This window comes from Myiozetetes cayanensis, unplaced genomic scaffold (assembly GCF_022539395.1).
Source record: "Myiozetetes cayanensis isolate MyiCay16 unplaced genomic scaffold, myiCay2020 scf12, whole genome shotgun sequence".
Taxonomy (NCBI): domain Eukaryota; kingdom Metazoa; phylum Chordata; class Aves; order Passeriformes; family Tyrannidae; genus Myiozetetes; species Myiozetetes cayanensis.
In genome coordinates this window covers 18,180,351-18,199,955 of record NW_026086826.1, presented here as the reverse complement: position 1 = coordinate 18,199,955, position 19,605 = coordinate 18,180,351, and the positions used below count along the sequence as shown (strand labels likewise).

The following is a 19,605-nucleotide window of genomic DNA, read 5'->3' as shown; positions in this document are numbered from 1 at the left end:
TTTCCAAAAGCAGAGGAATTTTTTCCAAACTTACTGTTTTGAGTGGGGGACAATGTCTGTGTAAGCAAGACACTTTACTAAGATTGTTACTTTGGGGGAGAGAAAGAAAAAAAAAGAAAAAAAAATCCAAAGATTTAACAACATAGTGCTTTAAAGAAAAGCTTTCAAAATTTGAATTAATGTCATATATTTTACAAAGACAATGCTAGACTAGCAGGACTTTTTGAGAACTGCCTTGAAGTTACTGAAGTCCCACCTGTGATTTAAATTATACTGTTTTTCCTAACAATGTGCCCTCTCTGCCTGCCTCCCCTGTCCCTCTTGACTTTGGAGCATTCCCAATAAGCATAGTGCTTCCATAACTTAATTAAATGCATATTCAGCAAAATAAAATATAAAGAATCAGATTTAATCTGCAATAGCTTCTTCTGATTTCAGGAAAAGGATGGCTTTATGAGATGGAAATAAAATGTTGTGTGACACTTTTAATGAAATTAAAAGTGAAATGAAATGTCTTTACCAGAAATCCATTGCATCACTGGGGAGCAAGTGCCAAACTTGCCCTGATTTAACCAAAAGTGCTGCATCAGAAACAGGACTCCCAACAGGAGGGTGTATTCTATCCTGAGTGACTGCTTTGAAATCACTTATTTGGAGTAATATTAATTCAAACTTTTTATAAATTACTCACTGTGATATAATATGCTGTTTTAAAACTTTTACAACCTTTTCATTAATAGATGATAGTGAAAATTAGAGCTAGTATTTTTTGTGTAGACTTGTTAATCATACAGTTTAAAGTAGAAGCAAAGCAATAAGCATCTAATGAATAGCTTATGGTAAGTTTATTCTCAGAAGCTATGTTACTGTTGGCACAGATCAACATAACCATTTGTCACTAAATTCTCAAAATGTAAAAACTGCAGCTATGACTTATACATGCTAGTTGTTCTCAATGTACATTACATATGAGTAGTTTATTGCATTTTAGGATACTTGCAACCTTAATATCTATTAGTCACGTAATAATAATATAATATGTTCCCTTTTAGAAGAGGATGTATTCAGAAATCGAACCCTTCTTCTATATTTTGTAACTTATAATTGTTATATATCAAAAGACTTAAAGAAGTCATTGTTGTGGGTTATTATTAAAGGAATTCCTTAGGGTAATTTGAGGGAGTCATCTGCAAAATATATTGGTTTGTGTTCTGTAGACAGGCCACTCAGCTTTCTTCCCAAAGTGAAGTCTTCAGGATAATCTATGGAGGTAACGAAAGAAAGTATAATTCTTTGATGGTGCCCCTAATCATCAGCAGTCTGCAAAGCTGCAGGTTTAACTCTACTGTGCATGTTATGCAGCTGTGCCACGAGTCACAAACTCAACATGTGCATCTGTGTACTTACTCATAGCCCCATTTCTTTCTCCATCAACCTAAATACATTTCTGCACAAATATAGAAGTGTTATATTCTGATTTGCAACCATTAATGATAATGGATTTACCCCTACTTTATTTTTAATGAAATAAATGTGACCATTTATATAAAACTGTAAAGATATAATTCACAGGTTCTACGTTACTATACAAATAGCATCTTAATGGGAAATCCAAAGCTCGGAGTACTTTGAAAAGAGGTGTATTATGTGCCTGCATCCTCTATTGGGGAACTTGAGTCTTGCCCTTTCAACATCTGGAGAGATCAACAGCTCATCTGGCAAGAATGAGAATTTATGTGGCAGAATAAGCATGCAATTCAGACAGGCAAGATTGCAGAAGCCCAAATAATTCTTTTCACCAGCAGCTCTCACCCTGCTTGGATGACTAGTGTGTTAGAGAGACTGGAGATCTCAGGATTCCTTTCATGCATGTCCAGAGTGGTTTATTTTTGTGCATGTGTTGTTATTTGCAATACTGACTGCAGAACTTTCTTCTCAGTAATTTTTCTTCTTACTACCTGACCTATCTGAATTTATTTGTTAAATTTACTAAATGTCTGACTAACCGTAAGCTGTGAAAAACCAACCAGGGAACTGAAATGAATAGGAAGAAAACACCCTCACGGATTTTCGTTTCTGACAGTTCAACAGACCCAGAAACATTTACATTACTTTCCTATTCAGGCAGTTAACATCTGAATTGTTCTTAAACACCAGAGATCTCTAGCTAGAGCAGCCACTTTGGTCAGCAATCCAAGATTTAGGCAGGTAGTATATAATTTAGGTAGTAGGAATATAAGCAATTTTTATATTGTATATGTGATTTAGTATTTTCTGTGCCAGTTTTATTTCAGATTTAATTCTGGGACATGCTGTGCTACGTAGTCCTTTTGGATTTCTGCAACTGTTGCGCTTGGAGCCGTGCTCCTGGTGCAGAATTCCAACAGGAGCAAACATATGGGGATTCTTCCGTCCTTGGCTTGCCCCGCCATTTGTTCCATGTTTTAAACCAACTGGTGCTGTACCCAGTGGAGTACATCTGTTACAGTTTATTGCTAGAAATTTGCAATTCATTTCGGTTTGCTAAAATAATTATAATATTCATGGCCAAGCATTAAGCAATTACAAAAGAGAGTAGACAAAATTTTGCTGAAGTTTGTGTGTGATTCCGAACCTATTGCCTGGTTTCTGTTATTTGACCACTCAACAGTCAGATGTGCTCCAACAGTTGAGTTTGATTATCCTGAGAAATTAAAGTATCAACTGAGATGCTGTAAATGACATCCCTTATGTGGATGTCCCTGCTCTGTTTTAATTAAGAGCGAAATAAATTGGCATAAACCACCAGTGAATGCATTTGGTTGCCCACATCTTGGCTAAGGTACTCAACTGGGGAACACCTAGAAATGGAACAGAGTCTTTACTGCTGGAATTGCAGAAGCACATCCAGTAACACCCTCTAACTCTTTCTGAAAGTCAACAGCATATAGGCTGCTAAATAGTCGATACCTTTTTGAATGTTGTGCCCCACTTTTGTCTTTGTGTTTCAGGCAAGCTGGGACTTACTGCATTGGGCTATATTGTTGTTTGCAGGTAGAATTTTCAAGTAGGTCAAATTTCTGGTTTGTGGGGAAAAATGGATTACCAATCAGTTCAGAGTAAAGCATTAAGCAGTTGAATAGAAAAGGACTCTTTCACATTTAAAATAAAAAGTCCCCATAAATGTCAGTGCAATAAAATATTAGTACAACAGATTACTATTTCATCATTATCACCCACTCAAGCAGACTTTTAAAATTAGGAAGCATCTTGATATAATATTGATAACTCCTTTGTACTCATCACGTTCAGTGTCCATTTCTGTAGGTCAGTCTTGCTCATCTTTGACACAGAGTAACAGAATAAGCACACCTGATTCACCACGGTGGAGATGTACAGTGCTGAAGTCCATGTTTTTTAAAGGCAGACTTACAAAACTAATTCCAGGAGTTACAACCAGCAATGTGCCTGGTTTGGTTCTCTGTCACAGACCTGAGTCTGGATCTGTCTCTTGCGTGCCTTTCACACTCAACCCTTAAATTAAAGGAGGTCACTTTTGCCATGGAAACCTGTCACTTGTCTGATTTGAAAAAAAGGTTGGGTTCCAAAAAGCAGATTTAATTTGTTGAGTTACACTAATACAGTGAAAGACACTAAAAACTTCATTCTACCTGTTGTCAGATCACCATTATGACTTACAAATGTGGCTATATTCCTGAGATTTGTTTGTATACTTGCAAATAAAAGCATTTTATGATAAATGAGTTAGCTTATCAGCTCCATAGGTGAAGCAAATTATTGTGAGGGGGAGTTAGAGTTTATACTGAAATGATGAAACACTCAGAAATGAAACAGATCCTTTAAAATGTTTTTACTTATTTTGGTTTACCAGTGTTACTTGAAGTGATATAATGAAGCAGAATTATGTGTTTCTATATGCTGTACATAAAAAATATCCATGGGAATGGAAACCATTATTAAGGCCATTAAATATAATTTTGTTTCCTAGTAGTCCTAGAAATGTCTTTAAATATTCATAATCTAAGTTGTGTGCACAATGTGAATCTAAAGAAATTAGTATGGAGTTGGGCTAAAATGTTAAATAATTGTGTTTTGGTTTTGCATAACACTATAAATAAGTATGTAAGGTGCAATTTAAGAGGCTTTGAACTTCTATGGAAATTTTATCTATATTTTAATGTTTTCTGTTCTCTTTCTACAGAACATTCTGACCTTAAATCCCCGAAAACAGACACATGCAACTCTTCATTCAACTGCAGCAAAGAAGCAAGTCAAGAAGCAATGGAAAAGGAATTCTGACAAAAGCTGTTCGGTAAGAGCATGTTCATTATTGCATCTGGAACATGCAATAAGTCACTGAGGCTGAAATCACAGCTGTGTGAGAGAGAAACTGGAGTTTCTTGCGTTATTCAGTAGCCAAATTTGGTTTCTAGTTTGCTTCTGTAGATAAAGTTTCTTTGTGATGAGCTATCTATTCTCTAGACCTTATTGCATGTCACACTTTTTTACTTTTTGGTGATTTAGTAAGTCTTTGATGCAACTTTTTTACCTTTTTTAATGGAGTCTGATCCATCTCAAGTATCAGCTCCTGAGTCACGCAGAGTCCCTGAGCTTTCCTGAGTAGTCAGCATCAGCTGCATCTTCTGCTTCTTCCTCCTTTTCTTTCTGTTTTCCAAGAGTAACACTGGACAGAGCAACATTTCAGTATCCTTTCTGAGCCTTTTAAAGGTGATTTTATTTTGCTACAGAAATAGGGGAACCTGTCATGTGTATCTGTTTTATATATAAATAAATACATAAAGCTTAGATTAAAACATGGCTCTGGATTTTAAATTTTGTACATTGTATTTTTCAGGAAATAGTTGATTTTAGAATAAATATTTTTCCATTATAAAGTATTTCTACCATTAGATATCATAATTTTCTCTCTAGGTATTTGAATTCCTAGTCTCAGTGTGATATTTGTAAAATTTTGTCTCTTTGATCTCTCATCTGATTAGAAGGTCTGTAGCGTCTTCCTACAGATTGTGTTAGATAATCCTCTAAATGCAGGAATTTTTAGAAGTAGAGTACTACATCTACAGACTATTTCCCTTATGGGTATAATGATACTGGTTATCATTTCATAGTATGGTCAAAACACCTTTTCCCGTTAAGCAGGAAAATTCAGGTAGGAAATTGATACTTGTTTGTAATTAAAAGTATCCCACCCAATACGCAACAAAACACGAACCAAACCAGAAATGCCACAAAGTTCCTCAGTTTCTTAAAATCATGAAATCTAGTATGACTAACAAATATTTACTGGGAGGAGCAAACCCGGCTATCCTTAACATTTCAGCAATACTCTTAGTATAGTTTCCTGTTTCGTAGCACTGGTTATAAGAATCTCTTCCTTACTATAGTTAATATTCCTATTTTCTTGTATTTATTTGCTTAGATAATATTATAATAACTTGAAACTAATGTACAGGAAAAGCTTCTCTGTATGAGCAGGAACAATTAGTTTGGGATGTCTGATGCAGGTATTTCCCACAGCTGTCTACCTGCTGCACAGATAGTTGAGCTGCTTAGCAAGCGGCTCTTGGCCAGCTGCAGTTTACATTGTCATGTTTTCAGGTGACCTGAAATCAATACTGTGCTGCAAACTCCTCTCTCTTCAGAAACTGTTTGTCAGGAAGCTCAGGTATCCATGCAGCAGGGCAGCTGGGTATCTGTATAGTAACCTCATTAGCTGTTCCAGTGTAAATTATCCTAGTTAGTTAAACTACAACGTACACACTTAACTAATGGGTGTGTTAATGCACATTTTCCAAATCATCTAGGCTTTTAAATCACTCTTAGTAATCTCTGAGTTTTTCTCCATGTCAGCCTTGTTTGATTTTTGTATTCAGTTTAATTAAAAACTGTTTGATATTTGAAGGTTTTGCTGTTGATTGTGAAAGTGCATAGTTTTCTAGAATTTGTCTCTCTTCCTGTTGTCCTGCTGTTAGCTGTATGTGTGTACCTCATAGTGTCTCCAATGTTCTTGGATCCCCAAGGCCTGAGCTTTTTGGGCTATGCAAACACCACTGATTTGGTGTCATTGCTGGCTTATATGCCTTGTCCAGATTTTCACTTGAAAAAAATTCTGATCTTTGTAAAATGTTTCAGGATGATTTTTTTTGGCTTAGGCTTAGGTTAACAGTCTAATAAACAACTTGATTTTATAGTTCAGCAATACTACATGGAGATCTGTGCGGTTATTAGGACCCTGCACTGACAGAGATCTGCTCATGTGTTGCAGCTTACAGGATTAGAAAGAAACAAATGTGTACATGGACAGATATAACTACCTTCATCACAGATAGTTCTTATAAATGTAGAGTTATAGAAGAAACTGTAAAGAGGTAGTCCTTATTTTTAGACCAGTAATGATCCTAGTTTTTAGAACAGACAGACATTTCTTCACTCAGATATATTCTGGCAGAAAAAAACCTGAAAGAATCAAATATTTGTCAGGTCTCCCATTACATAAAAAACATTAGGAAAAAATCAGAGATTTTTTGTATTCTCCAGATCATTGTTGTTCAGGGGTTTTAATAAAGAAAACAAAACACAAACCAACCAAAAACCAACAAATGGTAGAATCCTTTCCTAACCTCCTTAAATTAAGAAAGCTAATGTAGGAAGGATGTGTTGAGCAGTTTTCTGTTTTGGTCTAAAAAACCACTGACAGTGGTGTTTAGTCCTGCTAATGAACAGATCAAGCTCTATTTGAAGTCCTTATGAACTTGCTTCCATTTCCTTAAAATATGAATTTAGCTTTTAGCTTTGGATTGTTTTAAAGCTGTACTGATGCTGCCTTTGCAGGAAGGTGGATGTATGAAAATACAAGACTAATTAAATTAACAGCCCTCAAAACTCTGAACAAAAGCTGCATCTGCTGAGGCATGCACACAGTGACTTTGTAATGTCTAATACACTTCCAGATGGCAGACTTACATATTTCCTCAGAATAATTACACAAGTGAAATTTTAACTCCTAGCCTGCTCTGAGACACTTTGGATTGCCCATTTAATGAGTTCTGAAGTAGAAACTGAATGTCAGTCTTTCCTCAGCATTGGAAATATATTCTCCTAAAGAAAGGTTCAATTATGTGTTCAATGAGTTCTATTGTTTATTTACTATGTTAGCAACCAAGTTTTACTGTAAAAATAAGTTATAGATGTAGGTGCAAGATTAGTCAGCTTTCCTTCAGAATTTTTAACTCAGAGATATATATCAGAGTAGGAAAACTCTTTATTGCAGTGTAACCCTCAGTAACAGTGTTAGACCTCTTGTTTTTTCTGAGTCACGTTGAAAAGTGTTATAAACAGATGCCTCTAGTCTATCTGGGGGAACAAAGGCTCCTGTTCAGAAGAAATTAGAAGAGTTTTGAAATGGCTGTACTAATAGTAAATCTTGAAGAAGATTGCAAAATTTGGATTACATTAGGTCATCATGGCTAGGCTTCATGAACAAAGATTTGAGAAGGGCTCTACCTGTGCTTGCTACAAGCGCGCTGATGGCTAAAAAGGCCAATGCGAGATAGACAAGTCCGGTTGCAGAAGGCACAGCAGAAAGACTCACCAGGTGATATCGACAAGACGCGATTCTTTCTGCGTTGTCTTTTCTCCTCGAGAGTGATCCTGCGTGTGTTCTCAAAAGCAGCAGCAGCGTTATAGATGGTGTGTCTCCAGGCCTCCCAATTGGAGGCCAGGGTAGACCAATGGTGGTGATCAATATGGCCAAGGCTGAGGGATTGTTTCAGGCAGTCCTTGTATCTCCTCTTCAGGGCTCCTCTCTTGCGGCAGCCAGTGGCAAGTTCCCCATAGAGCACGATCTTAGGGAGGCGGTAGTCCTGCATCCTGGAGACGTGCCCTGCCCAGCGCAGCTGTGTTCTCAGCAGCATGGCCTCAATGCTCGTGACTGCTGCCTGTTCAAGGACAGACGTGTTGGTCACACAGTCAGTCCAGTGGATGTTTAGGATTGTATGGAGGCAGCGCTGATGGAAGCGTTCTAAGAGACGCAAGTGGTGCCGGTAAATGACCCATGATTCAGATCCATATAAGAGTAGACAGTACAACGGCTCTGTACACACTGATCTTAGTACTTCTCTCCAGGTGTTTGTTTCACCAAACTCTTTTATGGAGTTTACCAAAAGCTCTATATGCCTTTGCTAACCTGTTGTCTATTTCTGCATCAATCTTACTGTCCGAGGAGATGATGCTTCCCAGGAAATTAAATTGCTGGACTTATTAGGTCATCAGATAAAAAAAAAGCTAAGGAATGAACTGTGGAAACTGAGGATTTGCTTTGATTTCAGGGCTTTCCTGTATAGTGCAGGATTGCTAAGACTTCTGATTAATTTTTTTATTTATGGTTTCCAACTCTCTTTAATTCCATTTCTGTGCGTATTTTATGCTTGCTGACATAGAGATCACAAACTAGATGGGCACACATTGTGTACATTTGCATTGCACCCCCCACACTGATTTCCTTGTTTTACGAAGAGGGTTTCTAATCATTATGGAACAAGTTCTGCTTTTACCTTGTACATGTGCATGTTTGTCATTTAAATGAAATTCACTTCCTTAAATTTTATAAATTCACTTGTCCCTGGAGGATTCAGTGGGATGTTTTAGTCCAGTATTCTTTTTTGGTAATGAAACCTCTGAGTTATTTACTAGGGATAGGTGAAAAGTTGATCACCCTATGTATTCAGACTTCAGTTTCTGCGTTTAGAAATAATAGTAATATTTGCTCCATATGGAAGTATTGGAAATATTTCAACAAGACAAGGAGGGTGAAAAGGAAATGGGGTTTAAATTGGTTTGTAGCTAATTGTCTTAGCCTGTAACAGTATTGATTTTCTGGCAGCAGTAGCATTGTTCTTTGTCCTTACATGTGCTAAGCCTGATCAGCATTGTGCAATAAGAGCTTCTCCTCTTCCATGAACAAAGTAATTTTAAGGCTCAGCTTTTTTTTTTGCCCCTTTTTTTTTTTTTTTTTTTTCCTGCAGGGGCATTACTTTGGACAAGATTCTTTAACTATAGTTCTTTCCAGCCATTAAAAAGAACCAAATTCTTCACCTTGTTTTTTTCTGTGCAGCCTTAAGGTGCAGCTACCAGATTGCTTTGTGCTAATGATGGAGAATGAGATCTGCAATTTATTGCAAGATGTAACAGCTCATGTTGCTCTTTAAATTCAGGGGACAAGGGTACTCCCTTGAAACAGTAGTGATAAGTACTTGCTAAAACTTCGAACTGCTTTTCACTTTGATAGTATTTCTATGGCTGTCACTGCTATATATAAGCATCTGGAAAAAAGGAATTATTTGAAAAAAGGTTTGTAAATACCTCTTGATCTACAAATGTCCAAGCTTGCACAGAAAAACCTGTAAACAAGATGATCCTTTCTCAGCTATAATCAGTTTGTTACTCAAAGTATTGCCTTCCAGTGAGGTGGAAAAATGCCACGTGATTTTTGTGCCTAATCATGTATCATGCTTACAGAATAATCAAGTTAACATTTCACAAATAACTGATGGGTTGAAGCAGAAATAGTGCAAATTGGAAACAAGTAGATATGAAACCCCATTCACCCAAGGCCTGAAATCAGGAACCTTAATGAACAAATGCTTTTTCAGTGAATAATTTGTCCATTTCTAGACATGTATTGATGAAAGATTCTATATTTATAAATAAAAAATAATCTCAAATATTCTAAAACAGAGAACACTCATTAAAGGAAATCAACTCAATTATATTTATAATCTAAACGTATAGTTTACCTTTGCAAATATTTATTTTTGTCTTCATTGCATATGAATATGCAAGTTTAGCTCTTTTCTGAATGGATATACAATGGCAGATGTCTCTCTAATCGCTGCTCTATTCAAACATTAATTGGTAGAACATATGTAGAATTCTACTAGTCTGAATAGGTATAGGATAGCAGCAGTCTTTTTAATCACATCACTATTCAGCCACTAATTGGTGTGATGATTAAGGGACATTAGAGGGAGCACTTTGACATCTGATTCTTTGAACTGATGTCTGCTCGGGCTGCACGGTATTCATCATGGCCAGACTGATTTCTTAAATAAAACGCTCTGATTCCCAAATGTGGAAAATATTGCATTAGAATCTATTGAGGTGATTAGGGAATTTGAGAATGGTTCTTTTATTTAACTAGTGATTGACTGTATATGCACAAACTATTCATATGAATAATACATGTGTTACTGAGTATCAGAAAGAGCTGAGAAGTAACATCAAGAGATTTTCTCTTTTCTCATAGTGTCAATAATTAAATATTAATACACATTTTAAAATGTACCAGTTTAATCATTTAGCAGTCAAATTCCTACTCATGCATTTTTTAGATTAACTAATTACTCTGCATTTTCTTGTATCGATAGCATATGCTGGCATTTATAACCATTTTACTGCAATAAAGTAGTTTCCATGTTTATATATGATATCACTTATACTTGCTCTAAGAAATGTATATTATAGTCCTTGAATTTTCTGTTTTATATTTGATTTCAATGTCTTAAGGTATTATCATTAGAATATCTCAAGAGCTCCTAACTTGCCTAACTGCTACAAATTAGTGCTTCTATGCACATTATCTGTGTATCAAATTGTAAATATTAGTTGGTGGCAAGTTGTGCCAAATGCTTTCTTAGTACTGTGCAAAAGGTTCCTTCTTAACCCCAGAGTGCTGTGCAAAACCACCTCGGACCTCTTAACTTCCTCCATTCAGAGTTCTTCAGGTTCAGTGTTCTTCAAATTTGATGTTGGATGATTCCCCTTTTATATGGCAGCACTCACCAATGATTTTTAGTTGCAGGAGTATTTCTGATCTTAACCATTTCAAAACTGAAGTGTCTCAGAGTTGAAAATTGTTTAGTTTTGCACATAAATACGACAAAATGAAAAATGCTTGTCTGCTGCAAGTGCTGAATTCTAGGTAAGTCTGATCAACTCATTCCCCTTCGTTACAGCTGAGCAAATCAGAAAGCAGAGATAGGACCAGAAACCATCTTCTGTTAACTCTCAACTTTTGCTTGGCATTATATTCTTTTAGATGTGGATTTCTCTTTGCTTTGATTATTGGATGGAGATAAAGGTACCTTATTCAGCTGATGTATTGCAATAAATAACAAGAAAACTACCTTCTCTTTTTTCAACCCCTCTACTCCCACTTTTTGTTTGTTTGTTTGTTTTCGCTTTTGTAAGCCATTGCTTATAATGAAACCTATACTGCTCTTTCCTCTCCTAGATTTTCTTCTTGTATAGTGAAGGCCTCTCTCCATTCTGTTTATTCATATAAAAATATGAAATTAAAAGTGGTCATGGTTGAGAAATTTCTTAGAGAAACCTGTGCCATTTTTAACCTGTTTAGTAATTACTCACTTCAGCTCTATTTATAGTGTCGGAGTCCTGGAAGACATCTACTCAGTTGAAGTAAGAGGAGCTACGAAACCAATTTTACTGTGAAGAAACTAGTATAGCTTACTGAATTCTGTATTTTGAGCAAGCTTGTAGCACTGTCCTGTATGAAGTTGCACTGAAGTGTTCATTGCAAGACCCTGCTTGTATTCTGTCTGCAACTTTGCCGTATATTTGGACAAAACATTTCTGAGTACCAGTCCATCAATTCTTTTATGCATATTAAAAATGCAGTCATGTATGCATATTAAAAAAAAGGTTTGATTTAAGTATAAAGTGAAGAGGTCTGGCAGAAAAAGCTCAGTCTTTTAAACAATCGTGCTAGTATTATATTTTAAAAAACACTGATGTCCTCCTGCTTTGAAGCTAAGGAGGTGTAACAGGCTGGGGATGGGAAAAGTAGATTGGTGCAACAGAACTGTCCAGGAGTTTTATAAACCTTATCTTGACCAGCTTCTGTTGCATTTTCATCACAATAGGCAGTCCTCAAGTGCTGCTCCTTTGCTTACAATATTCAGTATTCTTTCCTTATGGTAGTATCCTGCCTTCAGGAACTCTGAAATTTTTGGTGATGAATCTCGGGAATGATTTTAGACCTTCATAATGATGTCTTTGTTTTATAAACTGATACACTGTTTGAATATAGTGTTGAAAATAGACAGAGTATCTCACTGGGAACTGGTGATCTTTAAGTGAAATAATCTTTTGGGGATTCTTCAGTATGCGTTGTTGAGGCGTATTCCCTCAAGTCTTTCTGGCCTTGTTGAGGCGTATTCCCTCAAGTCTTTCTGGCTGTTTCCCTGTTCCAACAGTTCCAACTGTCTTCAGAAAGTTACATGTGTGTGTTTTCTGCAGTCACTTCCATCCTCAGTCACTCCTGATTCATCAACAATTATCTGGAACAATCTTCACTCAGCAGAAATTTCTATTCTTATACTGAAAACAGGATTAAACCTAGTCTTGCTTGATTGCTAGCTGAAGTGGAAGATATTTTCTGTAGAGCTAAAGATCCGACCACGTGCATTCAATTTGAAAGTTATCAAGTTGTAATTCATGTCTTTGTTTTTTCCTAAAAAAACCCAAGTTGAAGTTTTCTTTTTGATGTACCATGTGAGAGGAATGTTATTAATGTTGCTAAATCAAGTAAACAAATTAAGAAGCATGCAAATGACTACCTGTACAGTTGCTTTAAAGGATATGCACTGTTCAGAAAAGGCAGGTAAAGTGTACAGATGGTAAAAAGATAGCAAGTGTAAAACCGAAACTTTATGGATCAAAATCACTTAAGGGAAGGGTAATAAAGTTGTTTCTTGTGTGCTAAGAATATCCTGTAGAGTTTCCACACAGCAGGTTTAAATTTGGGTATGGTTGTAAATAGAAATCAATCATAAAAATATAGGTTTAGGAGGCATACTGAGAAAATTTCTAGATCTGGACAGCGTGAAATCCATCTAGGCATTTCTTGACAGGTATTTTTTATAATACACTTCTAATGAGACATGATGTTGGAACCTTCTTATTATTGTTAGTGTTAATGCAACAAAAAGTTTTTCCTTAAATATGCCGTATTTTATTTGCTGAAAATCAAATTATCATCTCCTCTTACTACTTGAAGAACAATTGATGATTATTATTCTCTTTTTTTGTATAAAGTCTGTTATAAAATCTTTAATATAATCTCTATATCAATCTATCTATCTCTGGATACCCCATCCCTGGATGTGTTCAAGGCCAGGTTGGGGTTTTTTTGGGACTAGATGATCTTTAAGGTCCCTTCCAACCCAAACCATTAGAAGGTTACTGTTAGATATCCTTCCAGTTCTCTATTTTTCTTCAGCTCTTCTTTGCTGGTTATCTTTTCTGAAACTGTGGGGGGTTTTTGTTGTTGTTGTTTTGGTTTTTTTTTTTTGCTTTTCTTTAGATTTTAATTTTCTCCATCTTTCTCTAATTATGATGATGAAAAACTTCACAGTCTTTCAGGTGAGGCCTAGTTTGCACCAGTTAGAATGAAATAATTTCTTTACCTTACCACTGAACTATTGGACATGTGCTATTCCCTCTGAGAGTATTGGATTATCTTGTATACAGTTTATGGCCTAAGTCCTGACCCTTCAGTTTGGCTTGGTTTTAAAATTCTTTCCTTGCCTTTTACAATGTTTGATATCTCCTCCTTTCCTGTTTCCCTTATTCCACCAAACAGTTGAAACCATTAGTGCATTCTTCTTTTCCAGTGATCCAGATCACTGGGGTCTTGAGTGAGTCATGAAGCATCTTGATTCAGGTAATTTTTTGGTGATAGAAAACAAACTAGGGGTTGTTTTTAAATTAGTTGTGCACTCTCTGGATGCTTGTCTTATCTAGTCTGCATTTTTAATTGGCTAATGAAAATGTGCTGTGGAATACTTAGAAGAAAAATTTATTCTAGATTTGTCACATGTACCATGACAGTTATTCATGAGTTCGCCCATCCTCTTAAAGATAGAAAATAAGATTGATTTAACATTGTTTTTACATGCCCGTGTTGGTGCTTTTTATATCACATAATTTATAATAGATATACTCCATTTTCTCTGTCAAGGGCTGTGGATTGATATTTTCTCTCCTTTTTTTTTTTTTTATTTTTTCCATAAAGGGAAGCATTGTCTGTCTCTTCTGACCTCTCGGAACCACAAACCTTCAGAGTCTTTGGGTGCAGTCGGTAGTGGTGTGTGCATTGCTTCAGTTAGTTCCTTGATGACTCAGTGATATATGAGCTGCACCCATCTGATTAAAAAAGATAAATTTTCAAACCTCTTTTTTCCATGCTCAAGCCTGAACTAAACAGGTCAAAGACACTAATTTTGAGCAGATTCTTGTAATTGAAATGTGCAAAAGTTATTTGGAATTTGCATCCCAATTTGTAAAGAAGAGTTTCAGGCTGAACTGGAAAACAAAAAGAATATTAAGACCGTGGATTACCCATAAGGAGTTGAAAAAATGAGATTGATTGGCAAAGCAAGAAATAGAGGAAAAAATGAGAACTTTCAAAAGTCAGGTTGAGTCACTCTGGGTAAAAGAAATTAAAACAAATAGTAAAAGGTTATTCAGCTATATAAAACAAATAGAAGATTCTTAAGCTATCTAAACTAAAAGAAATAAAAGGACAAGGAAACATCCTAGGTATTATCTGAAGTCTTTGTAAATTGTTGTCCTAGTTTCAGTAAAATGGGAATAATACGAGAGGGGGCTAATGGGCAGACAAGTGCAGAAATGGAAATTATCCCAGGCAGGCCATAAAGAAAACCTGGAGTGTTTCATCTTTGAAGTCAAAGGGACAGAGCAATGTCCTTAAAAGTATCAGAGAAAAACTGACATGTGAAATTACAGGCTTTGGGGTAGAGCAAGCTGTGTGTTATGGTACTTGATTAAAGAATAGCTGATGCAGTTTCTGTATGTCTAAAGATGGAGAGTTGATAGGCAACTATCACTCTGTCAGTCTCTTATCAGCAGTGTGCAAAACTTAGACAACAGATGTGGAAGCAGAGATTTATTAAATGCATTAAGGTAAATCTAAGATAGAATAAGACATATTGGGCTTTATTGTTAGGGATAAATCATGGCACATTGACAAGGGTTTTGGGTTTTTATTGTTGCCAATTAATAATGAAGTGTCATCTGCCTATATTAGAATAGTAACATGGATAAGGGACTGGCTAGAGAGGAAATGAGAGAGTAGTGGTTAAAAAAGAGCTGCTGGGCTTTTAGCACAGCTTGTTGAAGGATCAGTCTTCAGATTCATAGCATTTAATATTTTCATTAATGAGCTTGACGTAAATATTAGGAGTGTGTTACAAGAAAGTCGACAGGCACTGTCAATACAAAAGGAAGTGGAACATCATAAAGAATCATGTGACACTGAAGTTTAGAATAAAAAAGATAAGAATAAATTTAATAGTGCAATTAGGAGGCTATACAGCCAAGGGCTGAAGATGAGAATGTCTAGGAGCCTAATGGTTGGAATTAAGCAAGAAGATGATTTAGAAATACCAGCTGATCAGAGGATGATGGATCCATCAAATGAATGAGAAATCTGAATGCAAACTGAATGTGAAAACAAGAGATTAATTCTGATCATCTAAGTTGTCACTTTGAGTCTCCTATATGCTTTAGCTTTTTGGACTGTGGGGGTCTGACTTGGCATGCTCGGGTATTTGACTCTTTATGCCAATTGCTACCTGTTAAAAGGGAATACTCATAATATGTAGAGTAAATTGCTTTTAAATCACTTCAGATACATAGTGATGAGTGTCATTGAAATGTTCATTGGGAAAAATAGTTCTGCTTTCAAGTAAGGTTTTGAATAGTGACTAGTAAATAAGGCTACACACTAAGCACAAATGTTGAAAAGCTAATGAATAGAGGAGCCCTCTCTGTTCTGTGTTCTAAGCCATGAAGCACATTGGGGTAAAGTAGCCTCTGATCATCAATTAAAACTGGTTTAGATCCATATGTGTGAAGGAGCCAAATCAAGTGTTGAAACAGCAAACCTTTTTTAGGTGTTTTTGAGGAGTTAGTGCTTGACTGTGCAATGTCTGTGGTTTTTTTATGGTGGTCTGTTATGATCTAAGGGCTCTGTTCTCCAACTTTACGTACCTTACTTCAGCCTTTAATTTCTACAAAGATTGCTATGGGAATGAAATCAATTAATTGTGTACCTGAATATTAGTTTCTGTGCTTTGTTCATCTATGTTCATCATTTGCAGCTTGTCTTTACTAAGTAATAAGCTGTAGCTGATAGATGTAGACTGAGACTGTAAATATCTTTTAAGGTATGTGCTCTAATATGCTTTCTTTTCACTTACTACTGTTCTTCTGCTATGCAGACAGCAAATTGCTTTGAGACTGATTTATCTATATAAAAAATTTCCAAGCAATAATACTGATTTTTGGTGCCCTTCAGAAATACAATGTTAACTGAACATTTTCTCCATTTTGTAGGGCTGCATCACAGGTTGGTCCTTAGCTAAATTATGTAGTTATCTTTTGTTTTAGCATTTCTAGTTCTTGACTCCTCTTCCAGGATTCCGAATATCCTTAAAGTTTTAGTCTCTTGCATAACCATCATTTCCATCCATTTAAGAGTTCTCTTTCTCTGAAGAAGCCATTGGTTGTTGAAAGGAGTCTTTAACTGCTGTGGAACAAAAAAAGGACTGTTAGGGAAACTGCTTTAGCATCTATCATTTGAAACTCAACCTGGCTAATGCTGAATCATCAATACTTTGTAAAGTATGGACTTAATGCACATTTGTTTCTAACTCTTGTAGAATGAACCCAGCAACCTTGTATTTTAAGGAAAAGTGGTGGGGGGAAGCTTTGATTGACTTTCACTTCTGCCACATTCTGAAATAATAGATATTGACAATCTTTTAAGATTGGATCTATAAGTTTTGGGGACAAACTTCACAACATGGTCAAAGACCTTGAGGGGAAGCTGTGTAGGGAGTGGCTGAGGTCACTTGGTCTTTCAGCCTGGAGAAGAGGAGACTGAGGGGAGGCCCATCACAGTTACAACTTCCTTGTGAAGGGAAGAGGAGGAGCAGGCACTGATCTCTTCTCTGTGGTGACAAGACCCAAGGCAATGGCCTGAAGTTGTGTCAAGGGAGGTTTAGGCTGGATATTAGAAAAAGGTTCTTCACCTGGAGGGTGATTGGATGCTGGAACAGCTCCCCAGGGAAGTGGTCACAGCACCAAGCCTGAAGGAGTTCAAAAAGATTCTTTCAGGCACAGTGTGTGACTCCTGGGGATGGTCCTATGCAGGGCTAAGGGTTGGACTCGATGATCCTTGGGGGTCCCTTCCAACTCAGCATATTCTGTGATTCCTTTATAATTCCACTGCATTTTTGGCAATGCATGGACCATTTTTCCTACCCTGTATAATCTGGAGGCTACCTACAGTCTTTTCTTTAGTGTAAAGCTAAAGATGAAAGCAAATGAATCTCAACCAGTAGTGCATACAAGTAACTATTTAAGAGTTGGTTGAATATAATACAAATTTTAATTGCATAAGAAATCGTATTTGCATTCTGTTTCTCAGAGATTGTAGCAGTAGTAGTGTTAATGAACAGCAGTAACATGTAAGTTGTGTGTGTTTTACAGAGTATGTAAGAGACAAGAGGGCAGCGTGGGTCAGGGTATGTGGCCGTGTCTTGTGCTGGACTAGTAGTCCTGTTGCTGATGCTTTGTCTGGAGTTTTTCTTTCTCATTTATGTTTTCCTCTGCACTTATTTGTCAGTGAATGGACAAACAGTGCAAGAAGGATCTTGCATATATTTGTAGCAATAAGTCTGAACAGCTCTGTTGCCACCAGGGCTCTAGAAAAGCTGTGGAGAGGTACAGGGTGTTGCTAGGCAACACCGCATGGCCACAGATAGTATTTTTCTTTTAAGTTATTTATTCTTCAGTTTGAGTGTGTCCTGCTTGGAGCCATTTGGGTAATAGTTAAGCAAGCACATAGAAATCAGAGAGCTTGCAGGAGTGGAATAAAGGAATGCAATGTAAAAATATAAGAAAGGAAAAACCATGACACATAATGAAACAGACCAAGAGACATAAAATAATTAGTAAGGACTAGGGGAAAGAAAGTAAACAAGCATGAGGAAACAGAGCAGGAGAGAAAAAAATCCCCAAATTATATATATAAAAAAAGGTAGGATACTTTGAAGAAAAATTAAAAATTGAAAGCTCAAACAGTATATACACAAGGGAAGCAGGGAAACTGCTGCATAAGAATAAGAAATAAAAATGAGAGATAAAAGTTGCTTTGAGAGGAAAAGGGAGAATTTCAGTAATCGTGTTAGAATAATGATTTTTGTTTCTTTTTAATTTGCGTTATCCTATTCTTTTCTATTGCTCTGTTTGCACATATACAATAGTAGTAGTGGCACTCAGGAGCTGGGGACTGATTGTTAAGTCCAATATGTTTTCCAGAGAGGAAAAATTATTTAAAGTAAGAGTTTCAGTGTTCTTTAGAAATGATTCAGAAATTGATCAGTTTAGAAATTGTTCAGTGTGCCTTTTTGAAAATAGTCTTTTCAAAATGAGGTTTTATTGAAAAAATGTGGGTGATTATACTAAAGGTACAAGGTTAAGCTCTGACTGTGCAGAGGGAGTGGATTGTTCATACTCTTCCCATTAAGCAGGGGCAGGTCTGTCCTGTGCAGTGTTCTGGGAACAAAAAGCCCTTCACTTGCAGTAGTTGGAGCCATTTATAGGCTTGAGTTGCATAGCCATGTGAGGAAAATGCTGTGACAGAGTCAACCCAGTTGAGAGACCCATTTTATTAGGTCAGCAACTGCTCTACCTAGCCCAAATGTCTTGAGCACTGCTTGTGGGACATGAAGAGTGCTAAGTGCTAAGCCAAACTCACACTGAGGAGCATCACACTCTTCTTCTGGTGAATCTTGGGTCTTCCATGTGTCCCTGCTTGGTTGGAAATTGCTGGGAAGGTGCTTGCCTAGTACTTTGGGGAATGTTTGTATTGTTCACCTCAGCTTGAATACAGCAGTTTTCAGGAGACTGACAAGAAGGGGGATACAGTAGTCTGAGCTCTCTGAGGGCAGGCCAGAAGGTATTGGGAGAAGAAAGCGATTCAGATTGACACATGAAAGTTTCCAAAGGGGTAAAAACCTTACAAAGAAGACAGTAAATGGGACACAGAGGTAGAAGAGTGCATAGTGCCACACTGAGGTATTGGGTAGATAGATGCTCTTCTCTCCAACATGTTAAATGGAACTGAGACCTGAGGCAATATATTTATCCTGGATGTTGTTTTCAAGCTACACATGAATAAACAAGCACTGCAGCAGCATTCTCCTAATGCTCTTTTGCATGCCCTGGTGAAAAATGTAGCTACATGTAAGCCTTGTTCATTTCTATATATAGGAAAGTTCTTGTTCATCTAACTTCTTACAAAAAATAAATCAATATCATTTATTTCCTTAAATTTCTTTTTGAAGATACTAAAGCTTGTTTAACATGCATGGTATCTTATTCAAAGAAAATTACACTTTATTTGAGCAGTTTTCCCTAGTTTTTGGTTATGCCTGTGTGTCTGTAAATAGATGACACAACAGATGGTGATAATTT

The 19,605-nt window shown here is 36.6% G+C and overlaps 1 protein-coding gene across 1 annotated transcript in view; it reads left to right on the top strand.

The window, feature by feature from the left end:
• The window catches only part of DPYD (dihydropyrimidine dehydrogenase), a 334,066-nt gene that overhangs the window by 16,397 nt on the left and 298,064 nt on the right, over positions 1-19,605 (top strand). The window contains exon 2 of the mRNA XM_050307196.1: positions 4,202-4,312. Coding sequence (XP_050163153.1) covers positions 4,202-4,312 — 111 coding nt within the window. The remainder of the gene's footprint in view (positions 1-4,201; positions 4,313-19,605) is intronic.